Here is a 22695-nt window from a genome sequence, read left to right as displayed (position 1 = left end):
CGTGTTCACACCGGGCGCGAGGCGAATATTTTGTGCAATAAAATTACATACAAAGTCAATGTAGCCTACAGATGCGAATGGCGCAACGCGTGAAAATCGCCCGTTCGGTCGAGTTCAAAATATTGAACTCGAGCGAAATATTCGCGCGAATGCCGCAAGTAAAAACAAATATTCCAGCGGGCAAACTGGAGCGAGTAGAGCGAGGCGAATATTGTACTCGCGCCCGGTGTGAACACACTGTAAAGGATCCTCAATGATGCTATTAACGTGGGTGATCTATAAATGTCCTTAAATTATTGAAAACACCACACTGCTCATTCACCAACAATGCAGAGATGTCAGTTCTTTATTCCTCCACCAGGAGGCGCTGCCATTGGACCGATGCTGTCACTACTCTCTGTTACAGTGATCTAGTTCTTCCCTGTGAACGGTGACATCACCAGTGGGCGTGTCTTATGGTGCGTTCAAGGCAACTCGTACCTATCCTATCGTATTCTAGGCTGTGACATCATCAGTGGGCGTGTCTTATTCTAGGCTGTGACATCACCAGTGGGCGTGTCTTGTTCTAGGCTGTGACATCATCAGTGGGCGTGTCTCATTCTAGGCTGTGACATCATCAGTGGGCGTGTCTTATTCTAGGCTGTGACATCATCAGTGGGCGTGTCTTATTCTAGGCTGTGACATCATCAGTGGGCGTGTCTCATTCTAGGCTGTGACATCATCAGTGGGCGTGTCTTATTCTAGGCTGTGACATCATCAGTGGGCGTGTCTTATTCTAGGCTGTGACATCACCAGTGGGCGTGTCTCATTCTAGGCTGTGACATCATCAGTGGGCGTGTCTCATTCTAGGCTGTGACATCACCAGTGGGCGTGTCTTATTCTAGGCTGTGACATCATCAGTGGGCGTGTCCACTGAGCTTGGCGGACGGCAGCCATTTTGGATTTAGGGCTCTCACAAAATGTCTTTTATTTATGAAGATAACAAATCCAGTTGCTCTCCACGGTCACGGAGCCTCTGTAGACGACCCCACGACCCCCGACTCAGCTGGTGGGGGCCGGGGGCCGGGGGCCGGGGGCCGGAGCTGATCGCAGGTCTGAATCCCTGCTCCATGTTCAGTTCTGTCTGGATGTTTAGCTACTGAGTAGTAATATTCCCATAGTTTCCCACAATGCAGCGTGACAAGTAGCTAGTGTACGACTGATGATTGGTCACTCAGCAAGTCGTACATCCCATAATAACACTGTGGTCACAGATCACGGCATCGATCTGCAACGTTTCAATTATGAGACGTAAAAACTTTATTAACTGAACAGTGGAGTTTTCACATTTTACCACCGAGTTCACTATGTAGAGGAGGAGGGATGAAGGGATGAAGGAGTGAAGGAGTGAAGGATGAAGGAGGAGAGGAGGGATGAAGGATGAAGGAGTGAGTGATGAAGGAGTGAAGGAGTGATTTGAGCCTCAGACTCTGGACTGTGTGTCTCTTCCTTCTCAACAGGAAGTCGTGTTGATAGAAGAACAGGAAGAGACTGATTGTTGTTTGTGGTCTGATAACAGAACATCATCTGGGCTCAATCTGTGTGTGTGTGTGTGTGTGTGTGTCTCTGTGTGTGTGTGTGTGTCTCTGTGTGTGTGTGTGTGTCTCTGTGTGTGTGTGTGTGTGTGTGTGGGGCTGTTAATTCACTTCCCGCCCAATAATTAGGCTATAACACAGTAAAACTTCAAATAAAGGCTGAGTCCCAATTAACCGCCGGGTCTAGCGAAAATAGTTTTTGTATTAAACGTCCGTCTCAAATAAACGCCGGGTCAAACGTTGTTTTCCTGGTAGCACATATAGCCTCCCTAAACACAAACATATAACCTAAACAAACTGTCTCTAGACATTAGAGACGGCCCAGGACCAATGAGACGCCTCTGGTTGCTCCAGCCGCTCTGTCCACCGTGCACCGTGTCGGCTCGGCTCGCTCCTCCTTTTAACCCAGAACACTAACGTTACAAAAAGTAACATCATCACTAACGCCGGGTATTTTTTACCCGATAAAATATACCCATAAAAACATATTTCTCACCAAAGTATATTAAAATACAACAATACATGGCAAATTGAAGTACACTTCCTTAATTTTCCACTATACAATGTTTCACAAAATGAAAAAAAAGGTATCATGGTGACCCTATAAAAAAATGTCCAAAATTTGTGATGTTTTTTGTTTTTTTTAACAAAAACTTCCTTAAAAAAAAAACTAATGGAGCTGGGACTTTGTCCTTCAGACCCATCTGTGGGACATTTGAGCCTTATTTGGTGGAGTTAAAAGAAAAAAGAAACATTTTCAGCATCAGATTTAGATACATAAACACTAACGTCGGGTGAAATCCACCCGAACATGTGCCTGCTGAAAAAACTAGGGATGGGAGCAGGGAAACATGCCGACCTTCAATGACGTCAGTGAGCAGTATGAAGCTACAGGGACCCATGAAACTCAGACAACAGCAACATGATGAAAATTATGAAACAATAATTTCATGGGTGAAAATCACCCGACGTTAGTGTTCTAGGGTTAAATGACTTATTACTCCTTTTAAAAGTAGCCTCAACTATCTACTGTTCTGATTTAGTTACCTCATGTTGCATTATTAATAGTTACTTCATTCCCTCAACAAAAAAAAAAAGGACGATGGAGTTAGAGCACTGGAATAGGAGAGTAACGACACCACCATTGACTCCCGTGGTTAAAGCCTCATGCCCCCTAGTGGCAGGATGTGGGTGTTGCAACAGCGCCCAGAAAACCCATTCACTCCAATGTATGTGTGTTGCCCACTGGCTGGTAAATTGATGAAAACGGCCGTGTTTTTGTTTTTAGGTGTCTTGGTCATATCAGATTATACTTAGAATTAGTTTATTACAAAATGTAGATTGAAACATTCATGTAGAAAACTGTTGTTGTTTTTACTCTCCTATGTGTTAATGTTTATCTGTAAAGGATCCTCAATGATGCTATTAACGTGGGTGATCTATAAATGTCCTTAAATGATTGAAAACACCACACTGCTCATTCACCAACAATGCAGAGATGTCAGTTCTTTAGTAAAACCCATATTCCTCCGGCTCGGCTCGCTCCTCCTTTTAAATGACTTATCACTCCTTTTAAAAGTAGCCTCAACTATTTACTGTTCTTGTTTAGTTACCTTACGTTGCATTATTATTAGTTACTTCATTCCCTCAAAAAAAAGAAAAAAGAAAAAAGGGATGGAGGAGCGAGCCAACATGTTGAATGTTTATCTTGAATTTTCACACAATATTGATTTTCTCTCTTTTTAATTGTTTTATGTAGTTTTTTTCATTCTGTAAATTAAAGCAGAAGTAAGTGGTCCGGTCGTTTTCGCTAATGCTGCGTTCCAGGCAGGCTTTTGAAACCGTAAATTACAGCTTCAAGTCACGACTTACGACTTTGTAGCGTTCCAGGCAACCCACTCGTGTTTTTCCGACCTGTTTTACCTGTGAAAGTCACTATAACGGCCACTCGTAACTTCTGACCCGTGAACTCGTACCAGATCAAACTGGTACCACTTCACAGGTCGGAAAAACACCAGTTATGGGCTGCCTTGAACGCACCATAACAGTCCTCGTCCCTACGTCACCACATTCAGGCGCATCCCTTGGCTGCACACACAGAGAGGACTGCCCCTTTATGCCGTTCTCTCTCCTCATTGGATAAAGGTTGTAGGATACAAGGAAAGTTTTCTCCTGGGCTCAGAGCAGAGCAGAGTGACTGACAGACCCGTGTTTCAGACCAAACACTCTATAGAAGTGATTGCTGTCGGAAGATACAACTATTTAAGACTTAGATTAACACAAATATATCACTTACTTCTGCTTTAAATGTATGTTGAATGTTTGTCTTTAGGAGGACCACTTGACTTGACGAGCCCTTATAGGGGTGTTTTTGGTTTCTCCGGCACATTTGCTTTATCTACTGTATACTGTCCTTTTGTTGTTGTTGTTCCACTTTTTAATATGCCGTTTTATATATCTTTTATGTGCTAATACAATACAATACAATACTTAAGCAGTATATCACTCCAGGTGGTCTATGCTCATTCTACCACTCTAAGGGGCGTTGTTCCCCCTTAGAGTGGTAGAATGAGCAGAGACCACCTGGAGGACTGGAGGGATATATAGCTTTTATAAAACGGTTACCAATAATGACAATATGAAAGAGGACATGTAGTTTTCTTCCAGCAGAATAAAAATCTGTTCCCAGCTGTCCAGACGTTAGCTCCAAGTAGCTCTGTCACTGTTCAGTCCCTCTACCATTGTTAACCCTCTGGAGGTCAAAGTTCACCTTCAACATGTCAATTACACTACTTTACTACATTTTTTAACATCCTAAAAACATCGACTATCTGTTGCTACGGACTGCAACGGTCCGTTGTACCCAGGGCCGGCCCCTGGTATAAACCCTCTATGTGGTTGTTGAGGGCCACAGCCGTTAGGTGGGGGGCCACATGATCAGAAAGGTACCGGGGTTCATCAAGTCATTTAAACATCCTGAGGTCTGCACGTGCAGCTATGAGCTTTATATGTAATGTGAAGTCAATATTCAGCTTCTTTTATCTCACATTTGAGACATTTGGTGAAAATAGAACGGCAGAATGACAACATTTGTGCTCAAAAAACAATCTGACAAAATGTCATTTTAGACTTGTTTTCTACACGTATCTATTACTGTATTCATATCCTATTTCAAGCACCAAAACAGTTCATTCTCATGACTGAAGGAGTGTTTTCACAAGGGATTGGACATTTTTCAAAAAGCAGACCTCAAATTTCCAGCATTTGTCCTAAATTATTTCTTTCTCCAGTGTTCTAGGACAAACTGGCCTCAGTGTGCTTACAGCGGAGGTTCTAATATTTAGACATAAAACACTGGAGTATTGTTACATCTGCAAGTATCTTAAAAAGATACATTTAAGAAAATATGTAAAAGTGGAGAAAATGGCCTCAAACCTCAGAGGGATAAACACGTCTGTATTCAGTTTTAACCAGTGATTTGGTGTTTGTCTTAGAGTGCAGGGCCACAAACAAAAACCTTGTTTAGGGGGCCACCAACATCCTAGGACCGGCCCTGGTTGTCATGGATACGTGACAACAACTTCCATTCATACCAGTCATACGTGCCTGAGGCGGAGTGATAGCCTACGCTGTGATAAGGCTTTAGAATAGTAGCCGTGGTAACTGCTCATTATACCACGGCTAACAACCAATCAGATCGCAGGATTTCACCTTTACGTTTTATAAAATACAGTACAACACAGTGCTGCAGTGTGTTGTATTGTATTAGGTTGAATGGAGAAACACTTCTAGTAAAGACCAGGTCCCTAATAAACAGCTGTTGATCTGAGCGATTGAAGCAAATGAACAGCCAGACCTTTATTTGGTGTTTTACTGTGATCACAATGATGATCACTAGTGCTGAATGTGTTTAGGTGCAGTGAGCCTGAGTCTCCAGCAGGTGGAGCTGTTTCACCAGGAATCTGCCCTGTCAGGTGTGTGTGTGTGTGTGTGTGTGTGTGTGTGTGTGTGTGTGTGTGTGTGTGTGTTTGTCTCCTCAGGGACTAATAAAGTTAAATCAAATGAAGTGAACTGACATATCAACATGTTTATGGAAAAATGTTCCAGTTTTTATTAGTAACAGAAACAAACATGTGAGGACAGGTGTGTGTGTGTGTGTGTGTGTGTGTGTGTGTGTGTGTGTGTGGTACAGGTACAAACCTGTATCAACAGAACCTCGTTAGCTTAGCATCACACATATTTATGTTCTTGACGGCCTGTTAGTGTTGTTCTTTAGCTAGTTAGCTTCACATTAGCTTTACGTTAGCTACATGTTAGCTACATGTTAGCTTCACATTAGCTACATGTTAGCTTCACATTAGCTACATGTTAGCTCCACATTAGCTACATGTTAGCTTCACATTAGCTACATGTTAGCTTCACATTAGCTACATGTTAGCCTGGACAGTGCGTCTGAGGAGTGGAGGTCAGGTGACGAGGCAGACGGTGGATTAGTGTTTCACAGGTGTCGGTTCGGTCCGGTCCAGTTTAGTCCGGTTTGGTCCGGTTCAGTCCGGTCCAGTCCGGTCCGGTCCGGTCCAGTCAGACGTTGGGCCGGACCTCGGCGTAGTTCTTGACGACTCCAGAGAAGCGGACGATCTGGACCTCGGGGTCTCGGGCCTTGAAGTCCTGCCACAGGTACTCGGGGGACAGAACCTTACTGGGCTTGTTGGTCCACATGAACCTGGAGACACGGGGACAGGAAGCACAGTCAGACCGAGTCGAAGGCAGGGGCGGAATGAGAAATTGTTCAGAAAAAAATTAAATAAGTCTATTTCTTTTTTTTTTTTTTTTTAATACTCTTTTTTATTGGTTTTTTCAGTTTTATAAGTACAAACAGGACACAACAGAACATCTAAAAAAGAAAAGAAAAGAAAAAGAAAACCCACCCCAAACCAACAGTGAGCGCTGCGTTGTACGTGTACATAAAGTGAATAAGTAAATAAAAATAAAAATAAATAAATAAAGAGAGACAGGTAAATGAAGAGCACATACACAGAATAAGTTAAAGAAAAAAAAAAAAAAACTGGCAGTCCTCATCTTGCATGGACAGATGCTGAGTTAAAGCTTCTGTAAAAAGGAGTGTAATGGTTCCCAGATCCTCCGAAATTTGTCCGATTTGTGATTGAGGTCATGAGTCAACTTCTCGAGAGGAATAAGAGCAGAAATCTGTGATATCCACATGTCGACTGTGGGGACCTGGGGAGTTGACCACCGCAGCAAGATACATTTTTTAGCCAGGAACAAAAGAATTGTCAATAGAGATTTCGTGTCTGTGTCCAAAGAATTGTCTGGAGCATCATGGTTGAGTAAAAAGAAAGAAGAAGTCAACAAAAACTGTTTACCAGTGACCTCCTGGATTACAGAGTGAACCCCCTTCCAGAAAGTCTGGATGTGGTCACATGACCAAAACACATGGATAAATGTACCTTTTTGTGTCTTACATTTAAAACAAAGGTTGGAAGTGTCAGGAAACATTTTCTGGAGGCGAACAGGAGTATAGTAAGTTCTGTGAAAAAATTTAAAGTTCTGTTCATGTATAGAGATTGAAGTACATTTAGGAAAAATCCCGCTGCAGATCTTGTCCCAGTTTACAGGAGTAAACGTCACCTCCAAATCACGCTCCCACAACAACTTCAGAGAGTCATAACCAGAAGAATCAGAATAAAGTAAAGAAGTATAAATCTTGGAAATCAGTCCTTTAGGAGTCTTTGCCAGAACTATAGTGTTTTCCAGTTCTGACAATCTCATACGTATCCCGCCTGTCTTCAAGAGGGATTCTACAAAGTGGCGAATTTGGAGATACTTATAAAAATCTTTGTGAGGAATATTAAAACCAGTCCTGATTTGCTCAAATGATTTAACCGAGTCAGAGTCCAACAGGTCTGTAAAGTTTGACAGACCCTTAGACATCCAATCCAACAAACCAATACTCCTAATCTGTGCTGGTAAATCTGGATTCAGAGCTAGGGGAGAACAAAGAGAGATGGCAGGATCGATATTAAGGTATTTCTTTGCATCTCGCCAAGCCAACAGTGTGTTATAAATAATTATGTTATTCTTGTGAAGATTTAATTGATCTATATTATTGATAAAAGGAAGGGAGTTAAGCCTTCGGGATAACAGAATAAGGATTCAAGACCCAAACCATAGAGAATCTTTCCTGTTCATAAACCAATTTGACATTGTTTTAAGTTGTGCAGACCAATAATATAATTGTAAATTGGGCAGGGACAGGCCTCCCAGGTCTTTTGGCTTGGTAAGTAAAGAAAACTTAACTCTTGGATGTTTATTATTCCAAATATAGCGAGAGATATGGGAATTCAGTGACTTAAAAAAAGGCAGGGGTCAAATAGCACGGGAGATTTTGAAATAAATAGTTCAATCGAGGGAGAACATTCATTTTTATAGTGTTGATTCTCCCAAGGAGAGAGGTTGGGAGGGAGGTCCATTTTGTCAGATCATTTTTAATCTTTTGAATTAGAGGTGAGTAATTAGTTTCAAACAGGTTGTTTAAGTCAGGAGTGACAAAGATGCCTAAATATTTGAAACCCCTCCTGGACACTTGAAAAGGAGATTGAATTGACATATCCTGGGGAATATTAAAGGGCGTAGCGACTGATTTCCCAAGGTGAATCTTATAACCTGATAAGGCACTGAATGTGGCTATGGTATGTAAAACTGCCGGAATTGATTTCTCAGGTTTATTCAGATATAAAAGAACATCATCGGCAAATAGGGAAATGATGTGGTTTTCTTCACCTACCCTAACTCCAGATATATCAGGATTAGCTCTGATGGCCTCAGCTAAAGGTTCAATAAACAATATAAATAATAAAGGTGACAGGGGGCACCCTTGTCTGCAGCCCCTGCGCACTGGGAAGCCATCGGATAGCAGGCCGTTAGTGTTAACTGTGGCTATTGGGTCTGAGTAGAAGGATTTAATTATATTAATGAATTTAGGGCCCAGACCGAATTTTTCTAATACAGGAAACAAAAAAGACCATTCCACTCGGTCAAAGGCCTTTTCGGCATCGAGGGAGACTATCAGAGCTGGATTTTTATGAGTGTTAAGATACTGAACAATATTAAGAGCGCGACGTACATTGTCTGTACCATATCTTGATTTAACAAACCCTGCCTGGTCTGGGTTTATTATTTTCGGAAGGATGGTTTCCAATCTCCGAGCCAGTACTTTTGCAATAATTTTGTAGTCCACGTTGAGGAGACTAATAGGTCTAAATGATGAACAATTCAACGGGTTTTTATCCTTTTTAAAAGTAGACTAATAGAGGCATATCTCCAAGAAGAGGGGATGCCCTCTTTTAAATTACCATTGATGGCCGGAATAAAGATTGGATGGATCTCTGCCCAGAATTTCTTAAAAAATTCCAATGGAAACCCGTCTGGGCCTGGACACTTCCCATTAGGCATAGATTGGATTGCAGCCCAGACCTCCTCCGGCGTGAATGCAGCATCTAAGCTGGAGCGATCCTCCTCTGCAATAGTAGGCAAAGAAATGTTATTTAAATATGAAGCGATAGCCGTGGCGTCGACCTGCTCTGCGCTATACAAGGATTTATAAAAGTCCCGGAATGTGCTATTGACAGTCACTGGATCACATGTGATATCTCCGTTCGGTGTTCTTATCATGTTAATTGAGCGATCGTTATTTTGGTTTTTCAATTGGTGGGCAAGCAGGCGACTGGATTTGTTACCAAATTCATAATATTTCTGTTTTGTGTAAAGTAAAAGTTTATGGACGTGACGAGTATGATCCACGTTAAGTTCAGTCTTAACAGCCACTAGAGCCTTTAAGTTTGCTGCTGTTGGTGACTGCTTATGTATTTGCTCCAATCTAGTCACTTCCCTTTTCAAGATTTTTTCTGTTTTCTTCTAGGGTTTTTTTCTGATGAGAACAATAAGAGATAAGGTGTCCACGTAAAGTGGCCTTAGCTGCATCCCAGATTGTGGCAGAGGACACCGGAGAGCTTTTATTTTCGAGCCAAAATTGCGATAAGTTATTCCGTACAAAGGTGCAAAAAGAATCGCCATTCAAAAATGATGTATTGAATCTCCAATTGGGGGTTCTAAGGGATGTTAAACACCGGGTTAATGTACAGATGTACCGGAGCATGATCTGATAAAACAATGGACTCTATACAACAGGTTTGAACAGAATGTAAAAACTGTTTGGGAATGAAAAAATAATCTAGTCTCGAATATGAATTGTGAGGATGTGAATAAAACGTGTAGTCCCTCACTTTAGGATTTAGGTGTCGCCATATATCTATCAATCCGGTGTCCGTGGATAAATTTTTAAGGACGGCAGACGACCTCGGTTAGATATGTTTGCAGAGGAGGATTTATCCAGAGAGGCATTCATTATACAATTAAAATCGCCGGCTAAGAAGCCCAGGCCATTGCAATGATGGTTAAACATCAAAATCATTTGTGACATAAACTCAGGTGAATCATTGTTTGGGGCGTAAACATTGAGAATAGTTTATGTGCTGTTCAAGAATTGAACCTTTGATCAAAATAAATCTGCCTTCTGAATCTTTTTCTTCATGTTCCAATATGAAGGGAAGGTTCTTATTTATAAGAATAGCTGTACCCTTTTTGTTCTGTGAATGAGAAGAAAAGTAAATCTGACCTACCCAGTCCCTCTTAAGTTTCAGATGTTCTGTATTAGATAGCTTTGTTTCCTGGAGTAATGCTATATCAGATTTTTGTTTTTTCAGATATGTTAAAATTTTCTTCCTTTTAATTACATGGCCCAATCCCTGGACATTCCAAGTGGTGAGTTTAAGTGAACCAGACATGAGAGCTACAGAGCACGAAAGTAATTGAGTGACAGGTACTGAGTGAAGAGGGATTAGTCAAGGTGCAAACAGTTATATGAAAGAATGAACCTAGGCTCCAGACATTTAACAATAGGAAAATAAAACGCAAAAGATCTGAATAGCAGCACTTACCCTCCCCTACCCTGTCCCCAAACGACAGGGAAAAAAACCCCCAAAAGAAGTCACTGGGTATTCTAAGCATAATCCAAATCCTGACTTAACAGTTAGATCACAGTAACAACTGAGACACCTGAAACAGTGTCTAACTCCAGGCTAAGTGATGAACACCACTGAGAAACACCCCAGAATGATGGGTTTCCAAATTATTGCTTGGACCACAACATTTGTACAAGGCGTACATGGGCTTACACACAACGGCTTAGCTATTAAGACTAACTTCAAAACGTAGGTGCAGTACTTGTAATAAAAAAAATTAAAAAAAAGAGAGAAAAAAAAAGAAAAAGTCATGTAAAAGAAAAAGCACTGTATAGTGTGATCAAACTAAATATAATGCAAAATCAACAGTCTTTAAGTATTCTGTTATAAAGAGTAAAAAAAAAGAATAAAACTAAAATCACCTTATTTCAAGGGGAAAACTACAAATTAAATCAGCACCGTTGTGTAGATTGTCCTCTCAGTCCATGTAGTGGTCACAGAGAGATGCACAATGTTCAGTGAGGGCTCAGTGTAACTACCTGTAACGTCCGTCTTTCTCCATCATGTGATAACATTGGGAATGAAGAAAATGTCTCACTTTAAGGTATCCAGAAATGCAGCCGCAGACTCAGGGGTGTCAAAAAGGCGAATTTGCCCTTCGTGGAGACACCGGAGGCGCGCTGGGTAGGCAAAACCACGGTATTTGTTATGACGGGCCAGCGCTTTCCCTACGGTGTCAAACTCTCGCCGCCTCCGCAGGACCTCCGCGGACAGGTCTGGGTAGAACCGTAGCTGGGAGCCACCGTGGTGGATGTCGCGTTTCTTCATCGCTGCTCTGAGCACAGCTTCTCTCTGGGAGTATCGCAGAAACCGGACCAAGACGCTTCTCGGGGGGCTTGTCTGGAGCCGGGGCGGGAGCCAGGGCTCGGTGGGCACGTTCGATCTCCAGCGGGGGGTAGTCAGCAGGCAAGCCGACTAGAGTCGGCAAAGATGTCTGGAGGAAGTCCTGCAAGGGGGGTGTTGCCCTCCGTTTTCTCTGGAAGGTTGACAATTTTTCAGGTTTTTGCGTCGGCCACGGTTTCTAGATCGTCAATTTTAAGTTGAAGCTGCACCACTGTTTTTTCCAGGGTGGCGATGCAGGTGCCCTGAGCACCGGTGCTGTCCTCTGCGGCGGAGACCCTCTCTTCAGCCTCTTCCATGCGCTTTTCCAGGTCCGTCACTCGGTTAGAAAGAGCCGACAACGAGCTCTCCACCGATGTGACGGATACTTTTATGTCGTTTAGTGCACCGTCAATGGTATCCAGGCGAGCGCCGACTGATTGATCCATGTCGTTCACCCGGGAGGCCACAGACTTTATTTCAGCTAAAATCTGCTCCATAGCTGTTTGGTCAGTTAGCGTTAGCTCCGAAGTGTTAGCATCACCTTCGTTAGCCTCGCTCGAGACACGTGCAGCCGCTTGTACTTCGGCGATTTTCTTTTGAATGGCGGAAGTCGACGGTGAAAAAATAGGATAGTCCTTGCCACGCTGCTTTCTAGGCATTTCTTCAGTACGGTTTGGCTGATTATAGTGAGTTTACTTGGAGAAAGTGACGGATTTAACTGAAGCCTGGAGCGGAGAAAAGTTTCAAGCGTCCATCTTGATCCGGATCACGTGACCCACCCCCAAATAAGTCTATTTCAAGCTTGTTTGCAGCGGAAGCTCCTCTTCCTTCGCACTGACGCCGGCACAAATCTCGCGAGATTTGGACGAACCAGGAAGAGGAGCTTCGAGAAGCTTCCGCTACCCAACAAGCTTAAAGGATAATTTCCGTTTTTTACAACCTGAACCTTATAACAATAACAAAATATTGGCGAAATGAACGAGTTTTGCAGCGGATAATGTGTTATTTAGAGGCTGCATTGCGCTGCCCCGTGCTCTCGCATTAATATACCACATACGGATATACGCGCCGCTCCACTGAGGCTAATTTCGTCAAAACAACTCCAAATGACACCAAAGTTGTCTGGGTGAGTAAAATGATCGTATTTTATGCTAGAAATAAGGTCCAGGTTGTAAAAAACGGAAATTATCCTTTAAAATATAGACTTATTTAATTTTTTTCTGAACAATTTCTCATGTCGGGGCTTCAATACAAGACAGACATTACATACGAGCAGCATGGAGGTATCTGGATGTTTTTTGGTGTGTCTTTTTGTTACGAAGACAGTTGGTATCCATTAGCAACCGTCATATGGACATGCACTGCTACGCCGAGACCCCCTGTAACTCAGAGAAGCCACGGAGGACTCTGAAACTTCTCCCAGCCCTTAGTCCACATGAGGGGGAGTAGGAGATAATGAGGGACATTTCAATTTTGAGTGAACTATCCCTTTAATGTGGCCAATAAAAGCAAGAGGAAGACCAGTGTAACTGTACAATATAAACATTCAAGGCAGCCGTCAGTGGCAGCCTTTGTCTAGGAAGACGTTCGGCCTCTTACCCACGGGGCTTCATCGCTTCGTAACCCATCGGTCTGACTGGTCGTCACAGCAACAACAGCCCCCCCCCCCCCCCCCCCCCCCCCCCCCCCCATTGCTGTGGAACAAGCTCCTTCCCCTCGGCATCAGATCAGCTGAGTCTGTGCATCATTTTAAAAACCCACATGTACCGACTGGCATTTGTGCAGTCATTTTAATGTATTTTTTGTTTTTTTTCTATTGTCTTATCCATTTCCACTATTTCATCTTCTGCCTGTTCACTGTTTCTCTGTATGATGTTTTCTTACTTTCTAATTGCTTGATTTTTTCAATGATATTGTATTTGTATTTTGTGAAGCACCTTGTAACCTTGGTTTTGAAAGGTGCTATAGAAATAAAGTTTATTATTATTGTAGCAGACCACTTTTTGGTTATTGCTGTTACTCATCTTGTCCACAAGAGGGCAGCCTTGTATTGCTAAAATGGTTAAATAAGTTAAAATCTTTAAAAACTAATAGTTAAGTTACTTTAAATGCATTGTGACATGATTTCGTTACATAAATATATTTCATGATTTGAGTGCATTATAGTAAAATGTCATTCATCTGGTTTTTATATGCATATTGTCCGTTTTGAAGGTTATATTTGTAATGAGCTTTTATTTTGAAGAGACCGCTAACCTACCATGTCACTTCCTGGCTGTATTGTGTCTTCCGGTATAAACAAGGAACAGTATGAATGAGCTGACGGTAAAAGTCAAAGGTTTTAAGGTGAACTAAGGAAAATAAGGAGATAAAGCAACGGTAACTCTAGAATAAAACACCAAAGACGGTATTAGCTACCTACCCCCCAGGAGGTATAAGGTTAGTGTGTGTGTGTTTTACGGTCATATTTACGTTACGTTGCTATGCTAAAGCTAAGCTAATTCTCGCTCACCTGCGGTAAAGTTACGGTGTGAAGAGTGGAAACGTAAATGTAATTGTGCTTTTTGTGTTTTCTTCAGTTCTCACGTTGGTTTTCTACAAAGTGGTTTATGGAGCTGTTTGTGAAAATAAAGACAGTTTGTGAAAATCATCAGTCGGGTCCACAATCTGTCGGAGGGTATGCTACAATTATTATTATTATTATTATTATTATTATTATTATTATTATAATATTACCTGTTGAGGTGGCTCTCCTCCTGCCACGCCGCCTCCACGCCGTCCGCGGCGTCGGCCTCAAAGTTTGCGCGGCAGGTCTTGGCGAGCAGGTGGACTTCCTGCAGCGCGCCCCCGAAGGCGCCGCCGCAGTAGTAGAAGTCTCCGTCCTCGGGGCCCATGTAGGCTCGGGACGCCGGCTGCCGCTCGTAGGGGAACCGGCCGCGCTCGTCTCTATAGTAACCTACAGTATTATTACATCAAAACAAAACAAGGATGCTTCAATCAAAAAATATGTTTTCAATTAAAAAAAACCTTCACTTCAATCAAAAAAAAAACATTTCAATCAAAGCAAAAAAGTGTTTGAATGCAAAAAATATAGTTCAGACTAAAAAAGAAAATGCATTTGAACAGTGTTTTATTTAGATTGAAAAGATAGAAAGATATGAAGGTAGATTTGTGTCTTTATTATTCAATCCAAAGAAAAAGACGCTTCAATCAAAAAATATATGTTAAATTAAAAAAATCCTTCACTTCAATCAGAAAAAACCTTTTCAATCAAAGAAAAAAGTGTTTGAATGCAAAAATATAGTTGAGACTCAAAAATAAATGCATTTGAACAGTGTTTTTCCTTGATTGAAAAAATCAAATAAAAAAAAAGGATGCTTCAATCAAAAAATATATTTTCAATAAAAAAAAACCTTCACTTCAATCAAAAAAAAACCTTTCTAATCAAAGAAAAAAGTGTTTGAATGCAAAAAATATAGTTCAGACTAAAAAAAAACTGCATTTGAACACTTTTTTTTTAGATTGAAAAGATAGAAAGATATGAAGGTAGATTTGTGTCTTTATTATTCAATCAAAAAAGAGGTTGCTTCAAACAAACAAAAAATATTTTCAAACAAAAAAATCATTTCAATCATAGAAAAAAAAAATTTGAATGCAAAAAATATAGTTGAGACTCAAAAAAAAAAAAGCATTTGAACAGAGTTTTTCCTTGATTGAAAATGTTTTCTTTGATAGAGGTGAAGGTTTTTTTTGTTTGAAGCAACTTTGTTGATTGAAGTAATGTTGTTGTTTTGTGTTTGGGCCATATTATGGGGTAGGACATTTGTGTCTTTATATTTCAATCAAAAAAGAAGTTGCTTCAAACAAAAAAATATCTATTTTCAATTTTTAAAAAAATCACTTCAATCAAAAAAAAAAGTTTTTGAATGCAAAAAAATATTTGAGGCTCAAAAAAATTGCATTTAAACACTTCTTTTTTTTAGATGGAAAATGTTTTCTTTGATTGAAGTAATCTTTTTTTGTGTTTGGGCCATATTATGGGGTAGGACATTTGTGTCTTAATTATTCAATCCCAAAAAAGTTGAAAATATTTTCAATCAAAGAAAAAACAGTTCAAATGCAAAAGTAAAATTGAACCCCCCCCCAAAAGAAAATTGAAGTGTTTGAAATTCTTTTTTGATTGAATAGTAAAGACACAAATCTACTTTCATACAGCCACAAGTCGGAACTGATCGTATCCCTCCGCCTCAGAGCATAGTCCCTGCAGCCCAACTACACAGCGGACAGCTCCTATCGGTAACCATGGAGACGAGGGTGCAGACCATAGTCCCTGCAGCCCAACTACACAGCGGACAGACAGCTGCTACCGGTAACCATGGAGACGAGGGCGCGGCCAGCAGCCTCTCACCTGGATGTATCACGGCGACCAGGCTGCCCAGCGACTCGGCCCCCCAGCGGCCGTGGAACTTGGAGTCGACGTCCAGGCAGAAGATGAAGTCAGTGGAGCGGCCGAGCTCCTGCACCAACATCTGGATCAGCTGCATCCGCCGAGCCGAGATCTCCTGCCAGCGGCCGGACGGGGGCACGGAGCGCACCGTCAGCTGGGGGGGGGGGGGGGAGAGGAGGTTAAACAGGGGGGGGGGCACGGAGCGCACCGTCAGCTGGGGGGGGGGGGGGATAAAAACTGCCCTTTTAATAATACCAACTGGTGATGTATTGTATATTGTTGGAAAGCCTGATTAGTCACCTTTACAACGAGGTACAGCTTGTAAGGATCGTGCATTCATGGAATGAGCAACGGGGCTAAACGTGTGGGTAGCGCCCCCCCAACAATGTGCATCCCCTGTGGGGCGGATTAGCTCAATAAATCACAACAATTGTTTATTTTGTGACAGAAGCACAACATTTGGTGGAGGTGTTGGTGGATACATCTTGAAACATGGTTTTTAAGGATCCTTAAGGTGTCTACTTAAGATTTTTGCTTGTTGCCCGGGTCAACTAATGTCCCATGGGGGTTTTTTCGGTGGCCATTTTGAATTTATGTCTGCACGAATGGCGAAAAGGCCAATTTTCATAACTCCTAAACCAGACATCATACAAAGACAAATGAACACACTTTTTCCAATAATTATGACACTATAATACATAGTTGGTATTATTAAAAGGGCAGTTTTTATTCATCATTCATTTATTCGCATAACAAATGGCTGCCACGGCCACTAGGGGGCGCTTTTGAGGTGGCCCAATATCCAGATTTGTCTGAAACATATTCACCAACACATCCACCAAATTTCATGCTTTTATCACAAAGTGAACGATTGTTCAGCTAATCCGCCCCACTACCAGGTGTGTGCTCCTGCTCGCAATATTCTTTTTCGTAGGATGAGTCCGGGAAAGTCCCGCCTTCCCCGCCTCTGATTGGCTGGATGAGTTCTCCTCCGATTGACGTCATCTCACAACAGTACTGTAGTAAACTAAAATACACACCAACTGAAGTTTTTGGTGTAATCAGACGCCATGGTGTAGCGGTTGGTGTTTTCGTCTGCGGTGTGGTGAATCCGAGTTCGATCCCCGCTGGTTTCACATTACGAAAAATTTAGTTTTTAAATTTATATTCCAAGTTTACATTTAGAGTTTGAGAGAAGTGTAATTGTCCCATTGGTTGGGTTTAGGCCATGAAGAAAGGAGTTGGTTAAGTTTAGTAAAAAGACCAGGTAGAGGCTAGACAGGCCAGATAAGTAGAGAGAGTCCAGGTAGAACTAGGCACTTATCACACTTTGCCCCGACAGCCGCCGTTTCACAACCAAAACAAACAACCAATCAGCCGAGAGCCCTTCTAGCCAATCAGAGTCGAAAATGGAGCCCATCTAGCCAATCAGAGGCGGGAAAGGCGGGACTTTCCCGGACCTATCCTACGAAAAAAAATATCGCCTCCTGCTCAAGGGGGTGGATCTGACTACACGCAGGCGTAGCTCAGTCGGCCATATTGGAACGGGCAACTGACTCTGGCTGCAGTTCCAGTGCAGTAGATGGTGATCCAGTCATCTGCACTAAAAAAACCATTCATAACTCTGTGAAAAATAAATCAGTATGTAGCTATTACTTTAACTATTTGCATAATGTCACTATAATGTTACTTTTACAAAAAAAAGTACATGATTAAAATGATCCGTGATTCTAAATATGCTGCATCATAACTGCATAAACGTTCATAAAAATCAAACCGTTTTGAAATCGGACAAAAACTGAGCAAGTTGTGGTCATTATAGCAGAACATGCAGCAGAGGCTTAATGCTCTGAGGGAGAGAGTTGACCTTACCAAGATGGCCGCCGTACTGGCTACGCCGTGTCATTGGGCAGCAGCGGTGGGTGAGTCATCTAGTCTTCTTATATAGATCTATGCTCCTGCTGATCTGAGCCAGAGAATTTCTAATATTGGTAAATGGTAAATGGACTTGCACTTATATGCTTTGCTTTTCTAGTCACTCGGACCACTCAAAGCGCTTTACAATGGAAATCGAAAAGGACAAAACTTCTCAACAATTTCACTTTTAACCTATAATCCATATTAATCTTGCAGAAAATACAACAGTATTTGCGGTTTTTCGACGATTACCAGGTGAAAGGGACAAATTTATCCTTCTAGCTCCATGGGACCGCAGGCGAAAACGCAAACCGCTTCGCCACGGCGTCAGAACACACTAAAGATTTCAGTTAGTGATATTTTAGTTTACTGCAGCACTGTTGGGAGATGACGTTGGACGGCCAAATCGAATAACCAATCAGAGGAGAGCTCATCTAGCCAATCAGAGGCGGGGAAGGCGGGACTAACCAAAGACTTTCCTAGACCTATCCTACGAAAAAAAACTATCCCCCAATTCCAATCCGCCCCCTAAAGACTCAAGCCCTGAACCCTCACTGACTAAAGTGACGTCAGCTCCAAGTGACAGAGTGTGAGAGTCCATGAGGGTCCAGATGCTGTAAACATGAATGGAACAGCACTTACCCACTCTCACAACACGTTACCTTGACAACAACATGTTGTTGACTCCGGTCTTGGACCGATAAATTTACCGTACTTTCAACGCGCACAAGGTGTGTGAGGTGGACGGACTCAAAACAAACTGTTCCTGGATCAGATCTGATCAAATCATCATCAATAATCACAAACTGCACGTTAATACTGACAGTAAACTTACTCTTTTCTTTTTATTTATTTATTTATTTTGGCTCCTGTCCATTAACAATAAAGAGACAGCGGAGCTCTCTGACTACGTGTGTTAATTTACTTTTTTTTTTTTAACACTCGCGTTCCAACGGCATCCCATGTGTTTGACTTCACAACGCTATGAACTGTGGGTAATTTTCTTGCCCAAAGTCAGCATCGGTGCTGACTTACGGTAAGGGGGGGGGGGGGGGCAGTAAGGGCTCATTCACTGACTCACTGACTTGATGATCTGACAGTGGAACAGAACTCACACACTCACGGACTTCCTGTGAACGCGCCTCTAAGTCAGTGAGTCCGTGAGGGGTCGGAGTGGAATTGGGCCCATTGCTTCCTGTTACCTGTCTGCCGGCGGCCATCTTGACTTGGGGCACGTCGTCCGGCCGGTCGGTGAAGACGAAGACGTGGACGTTGAAGCCGACGAAGAAGTGCTGCTCGGCGGTGGAGAGGAAGTCTGAGAGGAACTGGATGTACCTGTGGACACGGGGAGAGGGTTACACACACAGAGACACACACACAGAGAGAGACACACACACACACACACACACACACACACAGAGACACACACACACACACACACACACACAGAGAGAGACACAGAGACACACACACACACACACACACACACACACACACACACAGAGACACACACACACACACACACACACACAGAGAGAGACACAGAGACACAGAGACACACACACACACACACACACACAGAGACACAGAGACACACACACACACACACAGAGAGAGACACAGAGACACACACACACACACACACACACACACACACACACTCTAACTGGGTTTCCATCCAAGTCCTATCGTATTTAAAAGTGGATTTTGTGAAAATGCGCAAAAAGCAAAATGTGAATTTATGACCGTTTCCATTCATTATTGTTTTGTGATTATTGGGAGAGGAGGAGTGGTGTGCTGTGAGATTACGTCATAAGAGAGCGTGAATGTATCCATGACAACAGTTGACACTCAGCTGACACTCAACATCATGGACAATTTACGTACTTTCTGTAGCTATCCACCTTTTTCCGAACGTCAAAAACGTAGCCTGTTTTGCCGGTTTTGCTCTTCCGGTGGAATGTTATGTTTACGTTTCCATGGTTTCAGTAGTCGCGGTAAATGCATGGATTTTTTTTTTTTTTCCCCAATGTAAATGTGTAAAACGCATGGATCATCACAGCAGCTTCTAACAGTGGATATCACACAGACTGACATCATCCGTGTTAAAAACCAGCGTTAATAGATCCATGCGTTTACCGCAACTATGACAACGACTGAAAACCATGGAAACGGAAACGTATAATTCCACCAAACCGGCAAAACTGGCTTCCGGTTTTGACCATAGATGACGTCGGAAACTTGTGAATAGACGCACCTGTATAAGCTGCACCAGCTACATGTTAAAAGAAAATACTGTAGCCTACATATCTAAGCTGCACTGGAATCTAAGCGTCAGGTTTTCATGTTGTAACATGAGATATTTCCACAGAAAGACAGTAGAACTGTGACAGTCTGTTCTGGTGACCTCCTCTCCTCCATGTGCATCTGTTGACAACGAAGCTGCTGAAACATCAATAAATGTAGCGGTGGAAAACGTTACATAACATATACGATGTTAAGACGTGTGTTAGTCTTAACCGTCATAAACAAAACATTACAGGTTACAGAGCGTTTGTGTTGCGGTGCAGAGAGGAGAGCTGGGACACCGGGGCGTCGCTGGGTGAAGTCCAGCAGCTTCACCACAAACCAGCCGCGGCGCTACTACTGGGCCCGGCCTCTTTCTGTCATTCTGCTTAGACAAAGAGGAGTTTCAAGCTGCACTGTGGAGAGTCGATTGTACCGGACAGCACCCGATGTGCTTAATGTTTGGGTGCAAAGTCACTGTTAACAAAATCAACACAATCTGTCCCTTCAAAATAAAGTTAGTAACGTGTCTGTTTGGAGCAGCTGCTGACAGAGACAGTTCCTCATCACTAAACCTGAGCCACCATCAGATCCTGACAAAGTCTTTTGGACATAGCCTATATTGTAGCTATATTCTGTGTTTTTCCTCTCGTTAACCGTCTCATTTCAGTTTTTGTCGGTTGGTCATCATCTGGTGCACCCGCTGTTTCTCTCGCGCTGGATGCGCATATAAATGTGTGGTGTATTTTCTACCTCCTAATATGTTAAGTAATGTACCCTGAGGGTTAATTGTGAGACTGGACGTTATAACACAGGCTGGACACCTACTGTCAGAATGATTGAGTCTTGAGTGCATGATAGTTATAGATAAACAGACAGTTCAAGGTACATAAAATACCCTTGTCTGAAAAGGAGGTCCAAAGTAACTGGTGACGTCAGCTACTGTACCACTCAGTGTGGCAGCTGACTCTTATTGATTAAATACTCATTCCTTATGTTTAGAGAGGTGGAGTTTTAGAACATACTACAGTATATAAGGTCAGGACTTTTGGCTAAGAGAGAGAGGTCTCGTAATTGGCTATAGAGGCTTCTCGAAGATTCGGCTTTTTGACACTACATCTTTTTTGTAATAAACTCCTTTTTTACCATCTACAAAGAAGACGTGTCAGAGTGGTCATCTTTTCATCAGCATCAACATCAAAATATACCACAAATGTTATAAAACAAATAAAAAGGAAAAAACACAGATGCAAAAAGGAAAAAACACAGATGGGCAAATTGAAATGACCTAGGCTACTGTAGTGTAGACTATTCAATGACCACAGCTGATCACCAGCTTGTCTGTCACACCTGTCAAGTTTCTGAACACAACTAAGGGCTTCTTTTTTTTCCCTTTTTTTTTGCGGAGAATTAATAAAAAAAATTATGCTCGTCAGTCCGACACAAAACACACACAGCCAGTGTCACAACAACTGACAGCCATAAAAAGCTGTTTTAATTCTGGATTTAGCGCTGTTACCACACCACAGTTTAATATTTGTGCTGTCTTCAGCGCCGCAGAAAAGCGCTGAAACTGAGATGATGATGATGCTGATTTTTTTTTAAATCTTATTTAAACTGGCCCATCCAGTTTTCTGAAGGCCCACCCACAATCAAAACCCTGGCGCCGCTACTGCCACAAACTCTGCCTCCATTCACATCATCTGTTTCCATCACAAAAAGTCACATTTTCATTTAATCGATACGCTGACAAACCCCCCCCCCCAAAGCGTAAAAACTTTTATGTTCATTTGCTGCCTTTTTTAGAATTTCTGGCGTTTCCATTCAAGTATTTATTCGTAATTTTTGAAAATGCGAATAAAAAAAGGTGGATGGAAACACAACTACAGAGAGAGAGACACACACACACACACACACACACACACACACACACACACACACACACACACACACACACACACACACACACACACACACACACACACAGACACACACAGACACACACACACAGACACACACAGAGACACGTGCTGCCTTCAGGGAGCGTCGTACTTTCCCACGGCGAACACGGTGGCGGCGACGCTGACGTTCCTGGGCCGGTAGATGCCGTCCACCAGACCCGGGTCGAAGGTTCCCTCCCACACCACGGGCGCCAGCCAGGGCGTCATGGTAACCACGTCGGTACGACTACAACCAGAGACACGCTCACAAACACACAACAACAACAACAACAACAACAACAGGCAAGACAAGGCAGTTTTATCTGTATAGCAACGTTTTTACCAACAGTTTGTCTCAAAGGGCTTTACATCCCATCATAACACACTGCAAAAACTCACAAATCTCTCCAAGAATATTTGTCTTATTTCTAGTCAAAACAAATCTCATTCTACTTAGAATCAGACTCATCACATTAAAAGCAGCTTGTTTTTAGACACTTTTTACTTCTTTCAAGCAGATTTTCACTTGAAATAAGTAGAAAAATCTGATAGTGGAGCAAGTTTTTCTTTCTTATTACAAACACAAAAACCCTGCTTTCACTATCAGA

The 22695-nt window shown here is 42.3% G+C and overlaps 1 protein-coding gene across 1 annotated transcript in view; it reads right to left on the bottom strand.

The window, feature by feature from the left end:
• Positions 1-6077: 6077 nt before the first annotated feature.
• LOC146982256 (globoside alpha-1,3-N-acetylgalactosaminyltransferase 1-like) overlaps positions 6078-22695 on the bottom strand; it is a 31204-nt gene continuing 14586 nt past the window's right edge. The window contains exons 6-10 of the mRNA XM_085785353.1: positions 22200-22334; positions 19064-19196; positions 15906-16098; positions 14234-14453; positions 6078-6297 (exon numbers count right to left, since the gene is read on the bottom strand). Of these exons, the coding sequence (XP_085641479.1) occupies positions 6156-6297; positions 14234-14453; positions 15906-16098; positions 19064-19196; positions 22200-22334 (823 nt within the window). The 3' untranslated portion in view covers positions 6078-6155. The remainder of the gene's footprint in view (positions 6298-14233; positions 14454-15905; positions 16099-19063; positions 19197-22199; positions 22335-22695) is intronic.

Source organism: Trachurus japonicus, chromosome 8, assembly GCF_045865225.1.
Source record: "Trachurus japonicus isolate A0001 chromosome 8, Traja_1.0".
Classification (NCBI taxonomy): domain Eukaryota; kingdom Metazoa; phylum Chordata; class Actinopteri; order Carangiformes; family Carangidae; genus Trachurus; species Trachurus japonicus.
Note: the sequence above shows the minus strand (reverse complement) of the source record. Positions and strands in the feature narration are given on the sequence as shown.